Below are 24,843 nucleotides of genomic sequence, written 5' to 3'. Positions count from 1 at the left end.
ATATAGATTCATTATGAATAAAAATATCAAAAATCCAATAATATTCCAATACCTGCTCTTTGGTGGTACAGTAGATATAGCTCCAGTCCAAAGTCAGGGAGACCTAAGTAAGTTCAAATCTGGCCTCAGACTCTTACTGGCTGTATAATTCCAGTTATTTAACCTCTGCTTGGCTCAATTTCCTCATCCATAAAACAGGGATAATAACAGAACCTAACTCACAGGGTTGCTGTGAGAACCAAATGAAAAAATAATTATAAAGTGCTTATCACAGGGCCTGACACACAGTAAGTACTGTATGAATTTTGGCTATTATTGTTATTATTATTCATTTCTCCTCCAAGGTCAATAATGCCCTTAATGATATTTTTATGAAAATATAACCAATGAGTTAGATAAAGGTATATATGTCTCAGATGAAAGGAGATGGAGGGGGAGGTAGCTAATATATTGGTTGACAGCACATAAGATTTCAACAGGCTAGAATGATAGCTGAATCAAGAAAGATGACATTTTAATAAGGGTACATGTAAAAAGCCCTGTACTTGGTTTGAAAAAAATCAACTCCACTAGAATGCAGGCTCAATATAAATGATTCCAGAGTATATCATGACATTCAAAAAAGTCAAAATGTGTCTTCTTGTTTTCAATCATGTTGTTTTTCAGTCATGTCTGACTCTTCATGACCCCATTTAGGGTTTTCTTGGCAAAGATACAGGAGTGGTTTTCCATTTCCTTCTCCAGCTCATTTCACAGATGTGAAAACTGAGAGAAACAGGGTTAAGTGACTTGTCATACAGCTAGTAAGTGTCTGAAGACCCATAGTACTTTCATTTGCTCATACAACCCCTAAAGTACATTTAAGCACTTCCTGAGGAAGGTGACCAGTCTGATCAAGGGACTTGATGTTTCAGTGAAAAGAACTGAGAATATTAGAGGACACTTGGAAACAAGATTTAAAGGAGAACATAATGGTGTCTCTTATTATTTGCAAGACTGACATAGATTTAAAGCTGCAAATGGTCATAATCAAAAGCCCCAATTGTACAGATAAAGAAACTGAAACCCAAAGAGGTAAATAATTTTCCCAAGGTTGCCCAATAAAGGGAAGAGTTAGGAATCAAAACCAGAGAGGGGTGTGGTAGGAAGTGCATTGGATTTGGAGTCAAAGCACTTGAATTTGACTGTCTGCTCTATAACTGCTACTTACATGACCTCAGGCAAACTAGCCTTTTCTGGTCCCCTCTTTTGTGAAATGAGGGGGTTGGACCAAGTCATCTTCTAAGATCCTGTCCAAATTTAACAGCCTTCCTACTATACAATACACAAAAGAGATTAGGTTTTGTTTATTTTTATATATTTTTATATTTTTTGTTTATTTACCCAAAGGCAAAAACTAGTATATATGGATGAAAGTTACAGAAAGGCATATTTTAGATCAATATAAGGAAAAAAAGTTTCTATATACCGAAGTGTACAATGAGCTGCTTCATGAGATAGTGTTTCCCATTACTAGAAGTCTTTAAATAAAAGTTATATGACTATTGTAGAAAGAACTCCTGCTTAAGATTGGGATTGGACTAAGTGAGGAAAGGGGTCCTCTTGGATTCTGTAATTCCTAGCTACTGGTGGGCATGATTAGGAATTCATTTGGAGACATCTAACTAATTAACACCCCAAATTGTAACCTTCAGGGAATCCAGATGGAAAGTATTGATTTAAGAAAAAGTCTAGATGTTTAAAAAGGTATTTTGCTACAATATTAAAATGTATAACAACAGAGCTTATGTCTGTAAATTGGGATAAGAAATTCATCACCTATATATTTTCTCAAACCTGAAGATAGGATCCCTATAAAAACAAGATACAATAATTGATTAATTTATCAGGTATCACTCCAAAATACATGCTACTGGTCTTCTGAGTTACACAAACCAAGGCCTGCCAAATAGTACTGACCACAAGCAAACCTCTCTACAGAACCATTTGACCTCCCACAGTTGCCAAAATAAACTGCAGTTTTTCAGCCTCCATTAAAGAGTCAGAGTTGAAACGTGGGTAGACCAGTGTGAAGAAAAAAAAAACAAAAGAAAGGTCATGCATGGTACATAGAACCTTTATATTCAAAATACTTACTTTTCTATGTCATAAGAATTGTTTGTTTGGAATACTGGGAATATAGCATTTTTCCCAAAGCAAACAAAATACACATATACATTTGTTATTTATTTTTTATTCAAAATATTTATAAAAACAATTTTATTCCATGTAAATTAACAATTTAAAAAAATGAAGAAAAGTAACATTTTATTGAAGTCATTTTCCCTTTTTCCTTCCTGCATCTACCATGCTTACTTCCTAATTTAAAAACAGATAGCCAAATATCAATAAATAAAAATGTTTTTTCTTGAAGTCATAAGAATACTCTAATGTGTGACAGGAGATAAAAAAGAAAAGGGAGATATTTTTTAATCTGTAATTGAAATATCAATTTTAATTTCATCCTGGATAGAATACTTTGTATTTTGGTGGATTTCTTATTTCATTCATTTTGGCACTCTCTCATCCTATAAAGATCAAAACTCATTCATATTTTCATCTTGTAGGATTATTGTTAACAATTTCCCAAATATCCTCCAGAGAGAATCACCCAATTTGATAGAAGCTATTTTCCTGTTCTTTTTTAATACCTCTACAATGCCAGTGTACCCCTTGGTGTGTCCATCTGTTATTTCTTAGTCTTGATATGTAAATTTTTATCCACTTCTCATACAAAAATCATTGATTTTAACATATTACACCCCCTTATAGCCAACATATGGTTCTCTAGTGCCCTTTAAGTTACTTGTGATCAAAATTTTCTGTACTTTATGATGTTTGATGATTTAGATAAATACCATAATCAGTAATGTTATTTTAAAAAAAAAGATTTTAAGAGTATTAAGTAGGCAGAATTGAAAAAAAAAAACTCCCAAATTTGATTTTCCCAACCTTCACCTCAATTCTAGATGTGGCTTGTTGTTCATTTTTAGCACCATCCAAGATACTCATATTAATTAATTAAATCAGTAGGCTGACACCTAGCTATACATTATAGACCCCTAGGATGGACGGTTAATCTTCGGAATATATTTTTAGTATCATGGAATCTTTTCTTTGGATTTTATGCAGGGCATTTTCCATGAAACTGATAAATACCTTCTATGAGCATGTATCTCCCCATTTAACAATATCCTTTATATCAATATTTGGATTGATTTTGAAAGTTATCTCTTCAGTCAAATCTGTCACAGAGTTTTATAGATTTTTTTAATGTATAGGGGGTCAAATACTTGCTTAAAATCAATAAATAATAAACACAATGGGGCTTAATATTTCATTCATCTCTCAGTTAACAATGTGAGCTGAAAAATGTTGTCTGATATAGAAAAGATCCAAAGAGGGCTTCCTAGTTCCTTCTCATGTTATATCAAGAATACTACTGATTTACAGTAAATACTATAAATCTTTCATAAATGTTTGATAATGATGAGAAAACTGATATTTGGGCCAGTTATTCTTGATAGCTTCTTGTTCACTTTTGTTGTTAGTTTTTTTAAAAAAAGATTTTCTTCTGATCTTTTCCATTATTTAGAAATTCTCCTACTCCATGTGTTCCTCCAACTCATATGCTACTAGTACCTCATTCATTGTATGTGGAGGATAGAGAGTCAAACTGTCATTATCCTTATAATTATTATAAAAACTCCATTTGTAATTTGACAGAATATCCTAAAAGGAAATAAGACAAATGAGTAATATTTTTCTCTTCTTATTGAATTTGCAGAAGAGTTAAACTGATTCCATTAATCAAACAACATTTCACTGAGTTTCAAAATAAAACTATCAACTTGTTACTAAATTGATGCTTTTGAAATAAATAAAAATGTGTTTTAGGGTAATATTTTTGTTTTTGTTAAAATAATTTTGGTGTTCTATTTCCTAAACATTTGAAAGTGTCCTGTCTATCAATCTGTAAAAGACCAGTTTCTGCATATCAACCATAACATATTTTATGGATGTATCAACATGAAAATTAGTTCTCATGTTATCAATCATGTTTTCAGTATTTAATTATAGATTGTACTAGATCATCTTTCTGATCCCTTCTTAAGTTAAAATCTGAGACCTAAATAATCTCTTTGCTCTTTACTCTGTAGGAAGAGCCAGACAGTTATTGTCATGCCCATTTTTTAGATTAGGAACCTAGGAATGAAAATGTTGTGACTTGCCAAGTCACATATTTTTTTTTTTAAATTATCAAAAGCAAGGCTGGAACTTAGATCATTTTACTCATTGTCCATCTAGTTATCTTTCCATTATATGGCATGAATAATTATATTATCTTACTTAATCTATACTTGAAAGCATTCCATTAACATTATTTTTCATATTAAATTTCAAAATTTAAACTTTATTATAGAGACTTAAATAAAGGTTAAAGAAGGGGCAGCAAACTTATTTGCCTATACCTTATAAGTAATCATGTCCAAATTGTATTTTAACATTTCCTCCTGACTGATTTATTTTGATGGATTAGTCATGCTTATATAAATATATAATTTTTCAGTTCTACCATTTTTATCTAATAAAAAGTAATATACATGTGTTCAGAATCTTGAGACTTTTTGTCAAATACCACAAATTCCTTGACATTTCTGACCTAACAAAAAGGCAATGAAGACAATAGAAGACATTCTTAACAATTAATTTCTCCAATCCTCAGCCTTGGAAAGTTATAATGAAAAAAGATTTAGAAAATCATGAATTACTTCAAAAAGACAATAAGGATTTAGGTTAACCCAGAATACTGAAAGTGTCTTTGAAGCAATTGGAAAGAAAAGTGGACATTTCATTTAGTAAAATACTTTATATCTAAGATATATTCATATCCTACAATAATTATAAAAGTTATGATATCAATTATTCATTTAAAAATTCTCCTTCATAAAAGATTATTACTAGCAAAAATTATAAAATATATATATTTTAAAATGCTCCAATGAAATACTATTCTGCCTAAAATACATAGAAAAGTTAGTTCATTGTGAGTTTTATCAAGTATTAGGTATATTAACTTATATGCAGAGAGTAGTTCAGTACCATGAACACTGAATTTGGAGTCAGAAGAAACGGGCTTGAATTCTGGATCTGTTCCTTGGCCCCTTTAAAGTATTTCAGTGGAATGGGCACTGAATTTTGAGTCAGAAGACATGGGCTTGGATCTTGGATCTGCTCCTTATCTTCTCTGACACCAGATCAGAGACTCTTTGAACATCCTCAGTTCCCTGATTTTTAAAATGAGGGAACTGAACTAAATGACCTGTAAGGTCATCAAGCTCTAAATCTATGATTTCATATAACACTTTAAGGTTTATAAAGTACTGTCCATCCTATGTAGGTAGTTCAAATTATCTCCATTTTACAAATGAAAAAGCTTGGGTTCAGAGAATTTAAATAACTTACCCAAGATTACACAATTATTAAGTACTAGAGCCAGGATTTAATCAGGCTTTCAGATTCTAGCTCTCTTTCCATTATACTCAGTTGCTTCCAACGTGTTTAGAAAATGAACAAAAGAACATTCACCAGGACCATTTTTAAGCTGTTGGTTTTCACCAAATACCATTTGTACCAAATGTATACTTCCTTTTGTTCTGTCTCTTTAAGATTTTTATTCATTCAATTAAGGAAATATCTTACAAATTTCATATTCCCATGTGTTCTCTGTCAGTCTCATTCTCACACTTTTTGTCTCACTCACATACTGTATCTTACACTGTTTCTATTGTTTTTCTATGTGTCTGTTTCTGTCTTTCTCCCCACCCCTACTCTCAGCATAAAGGAAAAGATTCTATATCCACAAAATTTCTCATATCTTATGCTTGTTCTATAATTGCTGTCTCCACCCTAGATGAGGTTCTCATTTGCCTCTGCATATACTATTGCAATGATTTCTAACCAATTTCCCTATTTCTATTCTTTATAGTCAGTTAACAAGCATTTATTAAGTACCTACTATGTACCAGGCACTATGCTAACCACTAGTATACAAAAAAATGCACAAGTAATTTGTAGTCTCAAGAAATCACATTCTAATGGGGAAAACAACACACAAACAATTATGTACAAACATGAAATATATGATAAATTGGAAGTGATCTCCATGGAAGGCATTAGCATTTCTTCTCTATTATCCAGTTTTTAGACTGTTGCCCAAATGATCTTCCTAGAGCAAAGGTCTGGCATTACTTTTCTGCTCAGAAATCTTTAGTGGCTCCCCCTGTTTTTCTACATAAAATAATAACTTCTTAGTAGGACATTTAAAGTCTTCCGTCATATGTCTTAAACCTGCCATTCCAGGATTGTTGTAATATATAGTTCTTGATTCTTTCTGCTCCCTAATCTCAACTTGTCCTTTTCTGATTCTTTATCTTTGCTCACAAAATGAATAACACTCCTGAATGTCAAATGGTTTCATAGACTTGGTTGATAAAATCTTCCAATTTTTTCAAGACCCTGATCAGGTTATACCTTTTCCACAAAGATTTTCCTGACTTTCTATTTATAAACCAGCTCTCTCTCCTTGAATTTCTTGTGCCACTTTGGACTTTTCCTTCATAGTTACATTATAATTTGTCATATACTTATCCAAACATTTCTCTCATTGTTGACAAGCTCCTTTAGATCAGGGATTGTGCCTTTGCATACTTTACAATAAGAGCTAACATTTACATAGCACTTATTATGAGCCAGGAACCTACTAAGCGCTTTACAATTATTATCTCATTTGATCCTTATAATAACCCTGGGAAGTAGGGGCTATTATTATCCTCATTTTCCAGGTCAGAAAACTGAAGCAAACAGAGGATAAGTGACGTGCCCAGGGTCACACAGCTAGTTACTGTTTGAAGCTGAATTTGAACTCATCTCATGACTAGAGACCCTGCACTCTAAATACTGTGCCATCTACCTACCCCTAGCATGCTGTACTACATCTAGTTAGGGTCTCACAAATTTCTTAAATCACAGAAAAATCAATTTGCAAGTATTCAGTGGCAGGAAAAATATACAAAAATGTTAAAGAAGCTTTGAAAACATTTTTAAATCACTAAGCCTGCAAAAATCCAATTTGATTTATAAATTAAGATTAAGCACACACTTATTTGCTAAAGGTATTTTATCCTTTCCAAATCAGTGTCCTCTTTCTATTCCTATTCAAAGCTCATGCTGATATGCCAAGTACTAATGTATTTAAGAATATCTTCTATAAGATAGAGACAGTATATTTGTACAAAATAAAGTACCAACTCCACAGTCTGGCATGAAAGGTTATCCATAATCTCCTTTAACCTATCTATCCAGCCTTAACCATTTATTACATCACTTCCCATACTCTATGTTCCAACCAGATGGGACCACTTGCTCTTCTAGGAATTTGAGATACTCTTTCTTGGCTATGCAGTACCACAGGGCATCTTCCAACTCTCTAATAAACTTTTTCCTCATCTACACCTCTCAGAATCTTTATTATACCTTCAAGGCTCAGCAAGTATCACCTCCTTTAGGGACCCCTTTCTGATACTCTAAGGTCACAGTGTTTTCTCTTTCCTCAAATATTTCTGGAATATTTTCCTTGGATCCCTTTTTATCCACTTTTACTCTTAACCTTTTATGACACTCATCTATGTAAATGTCACATCCCCCTCATTGGAATGCATCCTTGAAGTCTTTTTTCCCCTTTTTTTATCCCCTGTAATACTGTGCCTTACACATAGCAAACACTGAATAAATGTTTATTGAATACAATATTAAATTTGTCAAAGTTTTAAAAAAATTATTCATTATGCTCATTGCTCAGATACAAAGTCAAGTGTTAATTTTCATGGCTACTGCTAAGGCATTTTCAGTGTTGCCCAAAGGAAAACCACTGGAATTGCTGATTTATTTGATATTTTCTTATTTAGGTGCATTATATATTAATCTGTGACATCTGAAAAGAACATCTCAAAATGATGTAAGATAATTTACCTACTCTTTTAAGAAAATTATTAGTTTGTAAACTATGAACCCTTAACTTTTATTGCCACTTTTTCAAACATATCTCAAACCCATTTTGAGCTTGGTTTATAATTCTTCATATACATACATACATACATACATACATACATACATATTAGTATATACATATATACATGAACTTTAAAAAATGTCAACTTTATTTCAATATAATTTGTTCCCTTTGTAGTCCAATGTGTTTTATTTTATATATTCAAAAACTTTATTCTGAAGAAGGGGGCTTTTGGCTTCACTAGACAGCCAAAGGGATCCATGACAGACCAAAAAAGCTTAAGAATCACTGATCTAAGTAAAAGAGTATCATATCCTTAATGGGCTACACACACATATTATATATACAACTACATGTATGTATATATGAATATACATATATAGTTAACAACGCAAATATTCATTAGTGTATTTCTTCAATTATTGCTTAATTAAATAACATTTAAAAATAAACAATGCCTTTTAAATTTCAGATTTTAAAAGCATGAATTTTAAATTTAGATTCTTCCATAATGAACAAAGTTTATGGAATGAATTATCATAAAATCGATCTTAATTTAAAAAAATAAAATGGAATCATTTTGAATTGATCATATGATTTTCCTGTAGCTGGTATATAATTAAAAAACAGTTACAAGTGGATTTAGTATCAGTCTCGTCTATCAAGAAAAGGGAAAATTACTATGTTCCAGAATTCCAATTTATCTTTCTCCCTGAACTACTTATCTTTACACCTGTCTTCATAAAGGAATTACACTCTATGTGTGCACAAGTTTTGTCCACTTTGGAACACATATTGGTAAATGTTTGCAAATTTCATCTTTATAAAGATTAAATGTAGTTCACAGAAGCTCAAATTATTTGTATAGAAGTTGCTGTCTCCAAAAATATTGATTAATACTGAAATTATTTTTACATCTAATTATAACAAATAGATATATGTTTCAAGTTGAATTTCAAATGGTATGTTAAGTTAAGAATCCTGGAATTATGTCAATAGGAATACTGATTAGAACTATGTTAACTTTAGTTATTATCAAAGGCTTTTCAGACAGACACATAGTTAAACCAGCATCACCATTTTACTCTTTTATTCTTAATTTTAGTATCTTTAAAATAACCTATTACTATATAATCAATGTTTGAGTTTTTCATGTCCTCTATAAAGACAGTCTAAGGTCTGAAATATATAACATTTTAAGTAGCAAAAAGGAGAAGAAAAAATGTTATCTTTTCTCCCTTCCTTTCTTCCTCCCCTGACATCATTGTAAATTCATAGGTCATGTTCAAGGTCCCTATACTTCTAAATCCTATGATCCTTTCATCCTAAGAGTAGATAATAGAAGCACTGAACCATACATTCTTTTCCTGTTCTCCCTATAAGAGATTCTACGTACCTGTTACATGCTGTCTTAAAGCTGTGGAACAAGATTTGATTTTTTTTTCCTTATTTCTTTTTTTCTCAAGACTCAAATTTGTCATATTCAATTCAATAAAAACAGTCAAGTGTATAGTTTAGTGCTTTATGTTAAGGATACAAAGACACCTTCAAGGAACTAACAAGTCAATATATACTCTATATGATATATAATATACTATATATAATGTTTCTGTGCATACATTATGTGTTTATGTGTGTGTGTGTGTTTTTTACTTCATAGGCTGACGTTCAAATCTAATGAGGATTAGCCAGGCTGACTGGACCTCAGGAGATTCAGACTGTCATTAGGGTAGTATTCAAAGTTCTTCCAGCCTATAACAATCATCTATAATCACCTCCCCACCCCTACCCAGGATTGTCACATAAATGGAAGTTTAAATTAAGCATTTCACTCAGAAGCATCTTAGGTCAGTATTCCTTTTGATTTGTAAATGGTTTTGCCCACAGGTGTCTAAATGGTCCATTTCAAAGACTATGACATCATTAGAAAAAAACTGAGATGAATGTTTTATATAAAGTTAAGAAATGTTTCTCAGTAGTTTCCCTTCTGCATTTTGGATCATACTAAGTATTTTGTATAATCTATAACCCTAAATAGCAATTAGATGAGATGAAGTATTTCATAGAGGTTAGTGAGCCAGCCTCTGAGTGAAATGAAACTGGATCTAAGACCTCCCTCTGACACATACTAGCTTTGTTCTCTAGCTGTCCTTCATTCTTAGAATTCTCTCCAGATTCAACTCTGCCTATTGGCTTTCTGTTTTTTTTTTTTTTTGTTGTTGTTGTTGTTTTTTGTTTTGTTTTGTTTTTTCCAAGTCTTGGCTAAAATTCCACCTTCTGCAAGAAACATTTCCCAGTTCCCCTTAATGCTAGTGCCTTTCCTGTATGATTATCATCAATTTATCCTCTATTTATCTTGATTGTATATAGTTGTTTGTATGTTGTCTCTCCCATTTGACTGGGACCTCATTGAATGCAGGGATTCTTTTTGCCTTTCTTTGTATCCCCAGAACTTAGGATAGTGCCAAGCACATAGTAGGCACTTAATAAATGCTTGACGACTTAATTTACTTTGTGTCAATGAGCAAGTCGTTTAATTTCTCAATGCCACAGGCTATTCCCTAAAACAATGAGTTAGAGAAAAAGCAATGATTTACATTACTGGCTATATTTTTCACACTGGGAGTGTGAAAGTAGGAGTATGGGAGTTCCCACAAAGAAGAAATTATAGGTCTGGAACACACTCCTCCCTCCAAAAAAAAAATCAATTGAATACTAGGTAAAAATAAATGGCCTGAACAAGAAAAATGGAAAGGTTGTCAACAAAAGACCCCTGACTAAAAATAGAACTTAAAAGGAGGCTGCTTTTTCAGACTGTGTTTTTTCAATTTCTTTGAATGGAACCCATTCATATCTATCTCTCTTATGTCCTATACCTTTTCTCAGTATAGAGAAGGAAGCTGTGCTGGGTGAAAAAGGAGAAAGGAAGGTAGGAATTGACAGGAAACCTGACAGACATGGAATGCACACATTATGTGTACATATATGTTTATCCACATATATATGTATGTATGTATGTATGTATGTGTATGTGTGTATATATATTATATATATATATATATATATATATATATGGAGGGTAACATATAGGGCAAACAATATACACACCTATGTGGGCCTCTTATACTCTTTATGTAGTTTGCTATGAATGTGTGTGAGTATAAATATATATAGATATACACATATATATGTGTGTGCATATATATGTGTACACACATATATGTGTACATATGTATATACATACATTGCATGTGTTTATGTGGATGAACACATATACATGTATATACATATACATACACGCAAATATCTTAGGGATGGCAAGAGAAATAAACGTGTTCCAGTTATCCTGGAATTGAATGGGATACAAATAGACAGTTATTTCAATTTCCCTTTATGCTAGGATCTCTTTACAAAGCAAACAAGGGTGTGTTAGGTCCTAGGATTCTAAAATTTAGAGTTGTAAAGGAACAAGGAAATTGAGGCCCAAAGACGTTAAGTCACCTGCCCAAGGTCACATGCAGGAGCAAAGGTTGGATTCCAAATAAGATCCTCTGACTCAAAATCCAGTCCTCTAAATTTATACTCTTATTAATTTTGACTTCCATTCTCCCAGTACGTTTTTCCTCTATACAACCTAGTTTATTTGTTCTTTCAAATATTAGAATTCTGAAGTAGTAATAATGAAGTGTCATGGGAAAGTTTTGTTGTATTGGTCTTATTCATCTTTAAAAAGATAATATTCTCTATAATGTAGGCATGAGTATTAAAATTAGAAAAAGCACTTCTGTATCAGTCTTTCATTTCACATGTCAATTTTGAGTACTAAATTAACTAATTTCATTTGTTCATCTTTTTAGCCAAACTCCCTTTTTCTATAAATGATTTTGGTATAAGAGATACCTGAATAACATGAGTAGAACATTAGAAAGAAGAAAAGACCTTATGTCATTGAGTTACACAGCTTTAGTTATTTCATGTAAAGAAAAAAAATTTGGGTTCCAAAATATACATGCCAGACTGAAACTCTAAATTATGAGTTAAAGACAATTTGAAAACTATATAAACACATGAGCTTATTAATAATGCCTTTGTAGAATGATTCTGACACAAACGAGTTTTTTTTTTAATTCTCAGGTTCATTATAACAAATAATGAAAACTGTTATTAGGTCAACATTTTAAAAAGTAATCCTAGTAAAAAATCTTATCTCAGAACAGGTATCATATTCCCTCAGGAGAATATTTGGTATCTTTGGTTAAAAAAAAAAAAGACTTTGGTACCCAAAAAACAAAATTCACATTCCATTGTTGGTTTGGTTTTGAATTTGCATAAGATTTGCAAAAATAAAAAAAGGAAATTACACCTTCTAAATGTAAATGTTTCATTAAAACAGACCTACCTCTGAAATGTATTATTATTGACCCTTGTCATGATAACATAGATGTCCCTAAGTCATTGTACACTTTGTGGACTGTATGTGAAATAGCTATTTAATTGAATACAAAGACCATCAATGCTTGCTAAAAGTAGAAAGCTATATAAAACTGATTATTTAATCTATGTATTGTTCATTATCTTGACTTGTAATTCTGAAGAAGATAAAATATATCAAGGTAAAATGAAAAGATTGATGGCTTGAGGTTTCAGTTTTCTAAAAATTATGTATTACATTATTATTCTGTGAAGATAATTTGGTGAAAAATTAAGCCATAAATGATGATAGAAAACAAAAATAAGAAGATATGGATTCACCTCTAGTTGGAATAGAATTAACTCATTACCCTATAAATGTCTTTATTGTTAAGTATTAGAAATACATTTTGAACATGATTTAACTTTTCAAGTCATTCTGACTTTCCCCTCTCCTTAGGTATCTTCTTTCTGTAGCAACTAATGAAGTCTCCTCTCAGACTGGTGTGAAAAACATGGGACATAACCTTTTAACAAATCACTTACAAAACACAATAGCTCATAAGTATATTATGAGTGTCTTTTTGTTCAGTTTTTACTCTGATTCAGATAACCTAAAAAGATTAAAGGAGGCTTAAGGCCTAAATTTAGAGAATAGATACTGTAGTTGTTCATTGATCCAAAGTAAGTTTTTGCCCCAAAACTGTTAAGTTCAATTATTCAATTCTTTTATCATAATACTTGTCTGAACACCACCATTGCTGTTTTCATGGAAGCATTCCCTGCCCATTTTTTCCAGCTCTTTATGCAGAAAGAACAGAAATTGTCAGTCTTGTAGCCATGGACTAACTGAATTATTCATTTACTAAAAAAGTTAAGTCAAACTAGTATACTTCCTCTAATCCTAGAACTACCTTGATTAATGCCTCTTTATCATGACCAGCAAATTCTTTGTAAATCATGCTTACTGTATATGGATGAACTTTTTCTTATCAACTGCCTTTCAAGATGACTAGCATGAAGAAAGTAGACTTGTGACTTTTCATTATCTTTAGGAGTGGATTAAAGTATGGCAATTTGGAAGTATTGATGAATATGGACTTCTGGTTTTTATTTAGGAATTCTCACACTTTTTTTTGCTTTTTAATGCTTAATTGTCTTATGAAGAGAGATTCTACCAATGCATTTTGTGTGCCTGTGTGTGTGTGTGTGTGTGTGTGTGTGTGTGTGTGTGTGTGGTAGCTTCTTTTCTAAGGGACACTAATTAGTTTTAAATGGTGTTAAATACCATCCCTGCAGTTGCAAGTGCTTCTCTGGGAATTTTACCAGAGAAAAGAACTCCTGTAATTTAAAATCACTATGTTTTCTTCATTCACGGTTATTAGTGAAACAGCGACCTGTAGAACTCTTAAAGTCTCCCCTGCACACACACACTTCACACTGTCCATTAGTCTGGATGGCTACCAAGCACATCTCCTTCACCAGCTCCATCTCCCTTCAGCAATTCCCATCCCCCAAAGTGCCGCTAGCAGAGGAATAGCTTGAAGCAAGTTCAGCTTTTCCTCTCACAAAGCCTTGGCTGGCCTTAAAGGAAATTCTCTTAACAACGTGTCAATTTTATATTGGCCACAAAGACAACTTCTGTTTGGGGGGAGGGGAGGAAAGAGGGACTGGAGCTTGGCTGTCCCTTTCCACAGACAAGGATCTTTGTGGAAATCAGAAAACATTTCCTGAATAAAAAATCAACACACTCTCTCCCCTTGCATGGTGGGGGAGCAGGCACAAACATATAACATCATTCCCCTCACAGAGATGAAATGCATCCAGTAACTTCCCAATTGGGAAATCTATTTTCTTCTCTTCTGTCCTTGTGATCCCCTCTCCCCCCACCCTCCAAATCACTTGTAAAACATCCACAGCTTCAAAATCTCTATATAGTGCCCCTGGTAGGAATTGGATGAATGCTGTAAATCACTTCAGTACTTTATCTTCTCTCCCTGTATTTCCCTTATCCTCTGCCTTTCCAAATAGCCCATCTCTGACACTCTCCCTCTTTCTTTGTGCTGATCAACAGGGGATCAGAAGCGAGGGCAGAAATCCTTTGCAGGAGACCTAATAAGAGTCTGCTAGTTCACATACCATAACAATAACCCTTCTAACTAAAGGTCCAGTGGGGGAGCTAGGACAATTAATTTGCAAGTGTGGTTTAGTTGAGCCTCTTCCTTCCCACCCATCCCTCTGCTCCTAATAGCATGTGACTTCACAGCCATTGCGACACAGTGAGCTTGTGCTTCCAGTTGAGTCCCAAGTGGGTCTCTCCTTAAGGACCAGAGAGTATGTGGGGTTTATGATGCAAAGCATCTCAAATAAAATCATAGATCTATGTCATTGCTTCTCCTGCCTTGATTTTCAAGATTGACAGAGAATTCACTATTAAATTTGTATCTTTTTAGTTATTTTGTCTTATCTTTGTAACTTTTTTTTCTGTTTTTTCTTTGGGGGGGATGTTGGGGAGAAAGAGAACCTGAACATGAAAAAGAACAGGATCAGATTTTTTTACTGCAGATATATTTCAAGGGATTCTTCATCTTCCTTCATTCCTTGCTTCCTCTCTCCACCTACCTCGTGTTACCAGGCCAAGATTATCATTTGGCTTCCAACCTGTGACTATCTCATGGCCAAACTGCAAACTCAAGGAAGGGCTTAGAACTGATACCTGCTCTCCTCTACGTTCACAGACAAGAACAGATACATCTGGAAGAGCTTGTCAAGCTTAGGGCACCTCTCACTCATTTCAGTCCCCAAGTGCCTTCAAAAGTCTCTGTGGGTAGTTTCATTCTAATCAAATTTGTTCACACTCCCACCTCCATGTTTCCCAGATCTCAAATCAATGAAGAACTTTTTTTTGGTGCTAGACTCACATCAGCTGAATCCAATCAAATACAGCAGAAATACAAGAGGGAGTAAGATGACCTAGGCTAGACATAAAAAAAATATTTTTTAAGTTTTCTAAGCATCTGCCTTCTCACTCCATCCCCCTGAGCCCTCAAACCCTGTTTCCTCTGTACTTACCTTCTTTTGGTGGGCGCTTCGCTTCCCTGGTAAGATTGCAGACCTGGGTAGTTTGCAGCTCCTGGGTTAGGCAGCCCTCCGTCTGCTCATTGAGGGGAAGCACCACATTATTTAACAACATCAGGGACTGGTCATCTATTCCCCATTCCCCCAAATGCTGAGGACAGGTGCATTTTGTGTACATGATCCCACAGGACTCCGTTCTCCCGTTTTCAGATTTTATGCAGCTCTCCAGCCAAGTGCATAATACATGGCAACCAAACTGGCTTGGGCTCACCTTGTTCAAAACCAAAAATTCAAAAAAAGATTTTTCATCTTCATCCACTTTTTTCTGTAATCCTGGAAATTCGATTGGATATACCCGACGTATTTGAATAAAATTTTTATCATACTGTAGAAATACAAAAGCATTCTTGGAATCGCAGAGTTGCATTATAGAATGGTTATTTTTTAAAAGATCCTTTATTTTTTCATGGGAAAAATGATCAAACTGATAAGCCAAGAGAGAAAAGTTAGAGCAGCTGAAGTCCTTTTTGGAAAATTTCAGGTAAATACTATATTTGGTTGGATCTGGGTTTTCCAGCGTCCAAGTGCAGTTTGTAAAGTTTTTTGGAAACATTTCACTTACGGAATACGATCCATAAATGACTCCCTTCACCAACGTGGAACACCAGAAGTCTTGGGCAGCATTAAATCCAAACATAACCAGGAAATAGGTGGAAAATATATAAATCAGCAGATTACGAACAGCCTTCATCCTATGTCATTTGGCCTGTAAAAATGGGGATGAAATTACAATGCAAAGGTAATTCTTCACGCATTGAAAAAGAAACTCCTTCCAATATCGTGGCCAGCTGTTTTCAAGATTTCAGTTAAAACCCTTTACAAAAAGAAGGGCAGGTAATTTTTATTTTATAACGCAAGGAAATTGTTCGATGCTGTGTGAACAACGCCACCACGTGGCCATTCACAATGGTCCAATTCCCTAAATTCGAATTAAAAATAAGATTTAATAGATCATTAATAGAAATGTCCTTACTTATCGAGCAGCTAACCCTGTCAGTAAATTATAAAACTACAAAATTAAAATAAATCCTATAGATTTCACGAAGTGTCACTAAAGGTCAATTTTAAGACATTTCAAAAATCAATTTACATTGTTCCCTCCCCCCTACTCCAAACTGTGCATGGAAATATATCATCTCACACAATCTAATCTGAAAATTTAGGAACAGATGTTATTAAATTATCTCCTTAATATTAAATGTGCAAAGTTATTGTGATGAGTTACAGCCAAAATTTTAAAATGCACAAATTATTATTTGTTGCAGATGGAACATTATCTCCCATATGTCTACATGCCTTTGCAGGACCACCTGGTATACAAAGGTCTCTGTAATGATAAATTCCTGTGAAACAAAATAAGTAGTAATGTATATTATTAAAATTTTGTAAATATTATCTGGGAAAGGCATTGATAGGTAGATACACAGAGGGAAATTATTTGACATGCCACTGAAAACCAGAATTTAAAGACATTTATTTCAATGTGACATTCCCTCTTGGGATACATAAAGTGGATCACTGTATTAGTATCTACAGCTAAAGCCAGTGTCAATGAAAAATCCCAGAACCACAGTAATGAACTGGATTCAGGATTTTAATTGCTTTTTAAAATTAGTACTTTTATCTAGACTTATCTACTATAATTTGAAGATTTGCACATGACAGATGAAAGACATTTTAGATTTTCTGTCTTAGCACATTGCAGGTATTGAATGGATCCCTTCCCAGTAATGGCCTCAAACCCCTCCTGTTTTGTTGTTGTTGTTGTTTTACGTTGACTTTTCATGATATAACAACCTTGGTTATATTTACCTCTGTATGTTGTTATCCAAAAATAACTTGAATGTTTTCAGCTTTAACCTTTAAGAAGTTTTTGCTTTTTTTTCTTTAAAAAATGACTGACACTTCGCTTTCCAGTTAGTGTCTGGGCTGAGAAAAGTGATGCCAAGTTAATTTTAAAAGTCTTTGGACTGCAGCCCCTTCCGCTGTTCTGTAAACAGAAACAGACAGACACAGAGGCAGTTAGTTTTGAATCTTGGCTTTACCTAGGTTCTTCTCTCCCAACCCAAGGAAAAAAAAAAAGAAGCTTCTTCCTTCCCATTGCATAACACACACCAACGTATACACACACACACACACACACACACACACACACACACACACACACACACACAGGCATCGACACATTTAAGTCCCTGAAGAGATCGCTGAGCTTTCCAGATTATAATTTAAACTCTTAGTCTTGACATGGGTAATACAGCACCAACTCTAAACCTCTTTATAGCTGCAGTTTAAAATAACACCAGAACTGCCAGAGCTATCAAAAACACTGACTCCTTGTTTCCTCCCAAACATATAGTCCAGTGAATAATACATTTTTTTCTTGATGAAGTGAAGTTACAGAACATCTAGACGTTTAAAAAAGGAAGAAAGTTAATGGAAATTCTGAGACTAATCCCCTTCTCTCCATGTAGCACTTTGCAGGCAATGCAGGTCTGCGCAGTATTCTACAGGATAGAGTGTAGGCGTTGAAAGCCAATGTGACAATAAGTGTCTAAATTAGGAATTCCAACCATGAAAAACGATTCATTTTATAATCTGCAACTCAAAAAGAGGTCTTCTTTCTCTTCCAAATGAAACCCCCGGACTTTTTCTTCCACATAGTATGCCAGAGTCCATGTCTGCAGTGCTTTGCTCATCTTGAATTAGAAAACCTGGCAAAACATCCCTGATTTCACTTCAGCGTTTGCTCAGGCGAGGTCCCTGAAAAGACTGTTCTTGATTTTTAAAAGCCTCAGTACACAAAATCTCATTTTGTCCTTAATGCCAGTAAAAGAATAACTGAGATGGCCTCTAGGAAGGACTGCAGGGTCAATTAAAACACCTGCTTCTCCTCTTTGAGAAATAACGAAGGAAAGTGTGTGTGGGGGGGACTGGTCAGAGAATCTTAAGATTAGGTCATTTATTTATTTAGTTAGTGACCTCCTTCTTAAAAGCAAACGGGCAGTTAGTTGAGCTATGTAAAACTGATTTTCTAGGTGACACTGTAGTTTTGTTGAACATAGACGGCGCCATCACTCCACTCATTTTTTCCCCACTATAAGACCCACTGACTTCCCTTATCTTAACGTCCTATTAACCTAAAATTCCCCCCTTCATAAAATTACCCCAATCACACACAAACGTCAGATTTTCTGTCTCTCTGGAAATGACTCCCAATGAAGCAGATCTCTCGCAAAACACACTTCTCTTAACTTTTCAACTGCGGCGTATGAGTAAATGCAGAGAATTTTTTTTGGGGGGGAGGGGGTGGATGATTAGGTGAGGGGGGCTGTTTTTGTTTGTTTTCCCCTCACCCCCAGCCTCTCAACCCGCCAGTAAAAGCCTCTCCTTTCGCTCCCTCCCAATATCCCAGGCTCCAAAGTCTGTAGCAATAATCCCTGGTAATGGGCATGGAGAATGAATACCCCAGACCCCCTTACCTTCCACTCCGAAAGCTGAGGGAGGCTATTTCTCTAAGAGCCTAGCACAGGCACACGTCCCAACAACAGTGATGGAGAGACTCCCCTTCTGGCCGAATCACCGTTGCCCATTTTCCCCGGCTTAGGCTCCAAAACCAAGATTTAAAAAAACGAAAGAAAGAAAGAAAGAAAAGAAAAGAAAGAAAGAAAAGCACATTCACAAGAAGGAAAGGGGCAAAAAAAAAAAAAAAAAAAAGGAGGGGGAAAGAGAGGATACCCCCAGCGAGCCCAGAGGTTGGCTCCGAGTCCAACTCAATCCAACCTCCCAAACGGAGAACGGAGGGGGTGGGAAAGCCCAAGTCGAGAGACCGCAAGGGGAAAAAAAATGGAACTGTCTTAAGAGCGACGATTTGTTTGACCAAATCTAACCCAACAGCCCGAGTAGCCAAAATGCCAAGGAAACGCCGAGGCGAGAACTCTAAGCGCTGGAGCTGCTGCTTAGGCGGGTTTGTTGGGTTGGTGTGGTTTTATTGGTATAAGATTAACAGGCTTATTCTTGTTCCTCTTTTCTCCCTCCTCCTTTTCCTCCTCCCCCCTCAGGTACTGATGGACGGACAGCGACTAGGAAAAAAAAATCCTTGGCTGATGATGTCGGAAAGCTGTTTGAATGCCGAGTGAGGAGGGAGTCGAGAGAGGGAGAGGGAGAGAGATAGTAAAGCTCTGTCTGTGTGTGCGCGCGCGCTCGAGCTCTCCTTTCCCTCTCCTGTGTGTATGAGTGTGTGTGTGTGTGTGTGTGTGTGTGTGTGTGAGTGCGTGCGTGTGTGCGCGCGTGTATGTGTGTGCTCGCGCGCGCGCACGTGGACGCCCGCTTTCCTCCAGTGTCTCAGGGTGCGCGCGCGCGTCCGAGTGTGCTGCGCTCTCCTCTGTAGCATGGGTGCGCTTGCTGCTCTCCCCGAGCTCGCTGTGCGCTTCCACAGGCGCTGCGCTCTCCCTCTTTAGTGCTGTCTGTGGTGTTTGTGGTTGGGTGCCTGTGTGGTCTGTGTGTGTGTGTGTGTGTGTGTGTGTGTGTGTGTGAGACACACACACAGAGAGAGAGAGAGAGAGAGAGAGAGGAGATGGAGAGATGAAATGGGGAGGCGGGAGTGGGGCGCGAAGTGGGGGCGGTAGAGAAGTGGAAGGCGGGAAAGGAGAGAGAGGGAGACAGCCAGAGGGACTCCAGTGTGCTCCAACCGGGCCTGCACGTCACGGATACTCAAAACTGAGCACGTCCGTCCTGCAAACGTTAGTTTCTGCGTCTGGGAGGTTTTTCCAGCCTCAGTTCCCACCGAGAGGGACTGGTTGCGACCGACTGTAAGAGAAACTCGGAGATTGGGATTGAAAGAAGGGGGCGGGAAAGGGGGATGGGGGTACGGGTAGTGGGAGGAGAAAAAGAGGAAGGTAGGGGGAAGAAGTGAATCGAGCACTTGATCTTCTCCCTCTCTCTTAGAAAAAACCTGTCGCAGCCCCAAGAGCTGTCAATCGAGCCCTGTGATACAGATTAATTGATACAGTACTCTGAGGAGAGTAAGCATCATAGCTTCCAAACTGCTGCCTGTCCCTGACTGGAACAATAGCAATTTTCTCAGTGAGACTGCAATTAACATCTTATTTGTCCTGGCTAGATAATGGGTTTGTTCTGATCACAGCTTGGGCTCCCCAGCCTTGGACATCTTGCATTGCTCACTGCATGGCAATGGGATCATGGCTATGGGCTCGGAACTTTATATATATATATATAGTCTTATTCTTTTTCAAGTTACCCTAGTAACGGGTCTGGGGTGGGGAAGGAAGTGGGAGGAAGAGGAGGAGAGAGTATGGTAAATGCATCAAATGTCTGGATTATTCGGGGTGGGTGGGGGAGGTATTTCCGTTGTTTTTTGCCTCCAGTTCAGCCTGCTTGCCGAAATATTTGATGGAATAACTCTAAATAGACGCTGCAAAAGGCTATTAGTCTCTTGGTTGTTTTTCTGCCTCCAAACTCAGTTTGTAGTTTCCAAAACAAACGCTAGAATATCTTAACGATGGAGTTGGGAGGAAATTAAAAAAAAAAAGTAATGGAATCATCAGTAGAAGAAAATTGTGTCTTAGCTTCAGGTGGAGTTAAATAAAACAATTTTCATTCATTTCCTCTTTTCTGATTTTTCCCCCCTTTTCTTTTCTCCCTTGGTTGTCTCTCTTCCTTGTGCGGACTAGGCAATTGGAACAGCCTTTAGAAGGCGGGTTAACAAAAAAAAATAAGTGTCCTGGATCTCTCTCCAAACAAATTGCTTGGGTTACGGTAATTTGGGTTTTGCCCCCTAATGAATATTAACATTCCACACAGCCCCTGCCTTAGGGCCAGCGTCTATGGCTATTCCGGGTAACACTCTGCAAAGGAAAAAAAAAAAAATTGTCATTCTCTATCCAACCAGCTTCAAGATGTTAGAATTATCAATTCATGGATTTAGAAAATAGATCCTACGGAAAGGTGGTACCCTTTTTGATTGGTATTTTTAATTTGATTTTCAGTTCATTATAAATAACACTTCTTTATGATCTATAGACAGAGAAAAATATTTTTTGTCGTATAGATATTCCAAGACAACATTTTCTTAAAGCAAAGGCATTTTTCTTCTTCCATTCATTTCTACTTCGACAGAGGTTTGTATTGTATTGTTAACCTTCCATATTAAATAAATTCTGATCAGTAGTTATTGGTCAGTGATTACAATTAAAAAGAGATGCAAGGAGAGGAGTATTGTGCTTTTGGATGAATTGGGTTGAAAAAGTCTCCTAAAAAGATGAATAGTTTATATAATACTTCTGTTTTGTTTTGGTTTTTGGAAGGAAAATGATGAAAGCTTTGCATAAGCTTTTCCTAAATAGAGACAAAGGGATGCTAGATTTGGTTATATTTCTCCTTTATTTCTAGCTATTATATATATATATATATATATATATATATATGACTGTGGATGGTCTCAATGAGGAATAGAGAAATTTCCAAAATTAAAAAAAATATGTTCACACCAACAATGATCTTTGCATAACAAACTGAGGGACATTCTATAAAATGTAATACTAATTTCCAAAGAATACACATACATGCCTTTGTATTCCAGTTGGAACATAGGACTAGGTCAGAGAAGAAAGCCACCCCTAATAAAGTGTTTCACCCTTCACACTATTTCCCATAACCTTCATAAATTGCAGGCTACTGAGCTAGCCTGATGATGATTGTGGTAAGGTGTATTTATAGCAGATGATATGTGGATAATAAATATGCCTAGTAAGCCATTGTCTCTAGTAACCCCATAGACATTCTGACCCTGTAATTAACTTCCTCAAGGAGGTCAGCATCAAGAACTACTAAAAGGAATTTATGTAGAATATCTGTGTCTGATCTACTGGCTTTGATGATGACAGCACAATCCAAAGGAGCTCAAAAGGGATAGGTACCAGTGGATTCTTTTTTTATTTCTTCAACTTCTATGATTTTAAATGAGTGAAATTGAAATAACGCCACTTAAAGAGGCAAGAGTCGGAACTGACAGAGTCCTGAGCTTTTGTATCAGTTAATTTTTATGACAAATTATAATGTCTGAATAATTACCTCCCTCTCTCTCAAAACCTTCATTCTAAGTGGTACATAGTAGGTCTGCATTGTTCCCTCCCTATTACAGGCAATATACATGAAATCATATAGTGACAAGTGCCAAGGACTTTAAATAAGAGAACCTGGATTCAAACATATCTTAACAATTCCCTTTGAAGGTGATTTTAGACCAATTGCTTTGTTTCTCTGGGCTTCATTTTTCTCATATGTAGAATGAATGAGTTAGATTCAATTACTTTTGAAGTTTCTCCTACTTTTAAATCTATGATTTTGTACTGTTCAATTAACTTCTGCAAATATTTATTAAACATCTATTATATGCAGGTCAGTATATAGGAAGGAAGGGAATAAGCATTTATATAGTGTGTACTGTGTGCTAGATGTTTTATAAACATGATCTTATTTTATCCTCATAACAATACTATGAGGTAGGTTCTATTATTATCCTCACTTAACAGTTGAGGAAACTGAGGCAAATAGATGTGAAGTGACTTGCCTAGGGTCACACAGCTAGACTCGGCTATCTGAGGTGATGTTTGAACTCAGGTCTTTCTGACTCCAGGCTTAGCCCTCCATCTAATATGCCACCTAACTGCCTCACAAATAAGAGTATTCACAAATAAGAATGTACATAAATAAGAATTTACAAAGTTTTACAAAATAATTTTGAAGGGGGGAGGACCATTGCGCAACATTAATAATTGGAGTTTATGATTTCAAGAAATTCCTCTTGTAGGATATAAAACCTAAGCTAGGCTGACAATTCAAAAAGAAGTAAGGATGACATTCTAGGAAAGGGACATATCCTGTGCAAAAACAGAGAAATCAAGACATTAAATGTCGTATACAAAAAAAACAGCCAGTAAGCCAGTTTGCAGAGATGAACAGTTTGTGAAGAAGAATAAGGTGAAATAAATCTGGAAAGTAGTCTTGATCCTGACTCTGAAGGGCTTTAAATACCAAACAAATGATTTTTAATTTTTTTCCCTCAGAGGAAATAGGCAGTCACTGAAAATTCCTCAGCAGAGGGATGTCAGTATGTGTCATTAATGCCATACTTGTAGCTGTTATACAGGGTAGCTTCCTGTGAAGAAAGTAGAGATACACCTAGGTTTAGTGGAAAGAGTACTGGCTCTGAAGTTAGAAGTATCAGACTTCATGTAGCACTTATCCAATAACTTGATGACCTTTGACATGTTACTAAAAACCACATTGATCTTAATTTTCTTATCTATGAAATTGAGTTAATGCTTACGGTACCAAACTCACAGGAAGGAGCTTAGAAAACTGCTGTTTAAATGTGATAGTTATCATCATCATCATCATTATTGTTATTTTGATAGGACCTTTTATTTTATTTGGATAGTAAATCCCTGGGAGGAGGAATTTCCTCTATCAATACAGCTCTGCAGCTTATAACTTTTGAAAGTTGGCCAGGGGCATTAGGTGGTTAAAGATCTCACCCATGCACAAGCAGCCTGTATGCATCAGAGTCAGGACTTTAACTCAGGACTTCCAGGTCTTCCTATTCTGAGACAATCTCTCTAAACATTTTTTGCCACACTGAGCCAATAGATCAACAAGCATTTTTAAGTGACTACTATGGGCTGCACAGTGTGCAATGCTGGAGATGCAAACATAAAATGAAACAGTCCCTGTTTTCAGGAAGCTTACATTTTAGTGGTGGAGAATTGAAAATAATAAGTATATATGTGAATGCATGCAAAATAGATTCAAGATAATTTGGAGATTAGCACTAGCCTCTGAGGGTATCAGAAAAAAGCATCATATGGATGGTGGCTTTGGGGGTATTTTAAATGAAATAAGAGATTCTAGGGTAGTGGAGATGGACAGGGAATACATTCCAGACATGAAGTGTGCAAATCACAGACATGGAGGATGGAGTGTGGTGTGCGACAAAAAGATCAATTTGGCTTGAGCATAGATCATGGGAAGAAGAATAATGTGTAACAGAGTTGGGAAGATAAGCTGGACCAAAGTTGTGAAGGACATTAATAGCAAAACAGAATAGTTTATATTTAACTTAAAAGGGAATAGGAAGCAATTGGAGTTTATCAAACAGGGACGAC

The 24,843-nt window shown here is 35.6% G+C and overlaps 1 protein-coding gene across 1 annotated transcript in view; it reads right to left on the bottom strand.

The window, feature by feature from the left end:
• Positions 1-16,349, bottom strand: part of ADGRB3 (adhesion G protein-coupled receptor B3) — a 902,542-nt gene extending 886,193 nt beyond the window's left edge. The window contains exon 1 of the mRNA XM_027852945.1: positions 15,593-16,349. Within this exon, the coding sequence (XP_027708746.1) occupies positions 15,593-16,349 (757 nt within the window). The remainder of the gene's footprint in view (positions 1-15,592) is intronic.
• Between the last annotated feature and the right edge of the window lie 8,494 nt (positions 16,350-24,843).

The sequence above is a fragment of the Vombatus ursinus genome, unplaced genomic scaffold, assembly GCF_900497805.2.
Source record: "Vombatus ursinus unplaced genomic scaffold, bare-nosed wombat genome assembly UNPS02009835.1, whole genome shotgun sequence".
NCBI lineage: Eukaryota > Metazoa > Chordata > Mammalia > Diprotodontia > Vombatidae > Vombatus > Vombatus ursinus.
The sequence above is the reverse complement of the archived record's forward strand: the minus strand, read 5'-3'. Positions and strand labels throughout refer to the sequence as shown.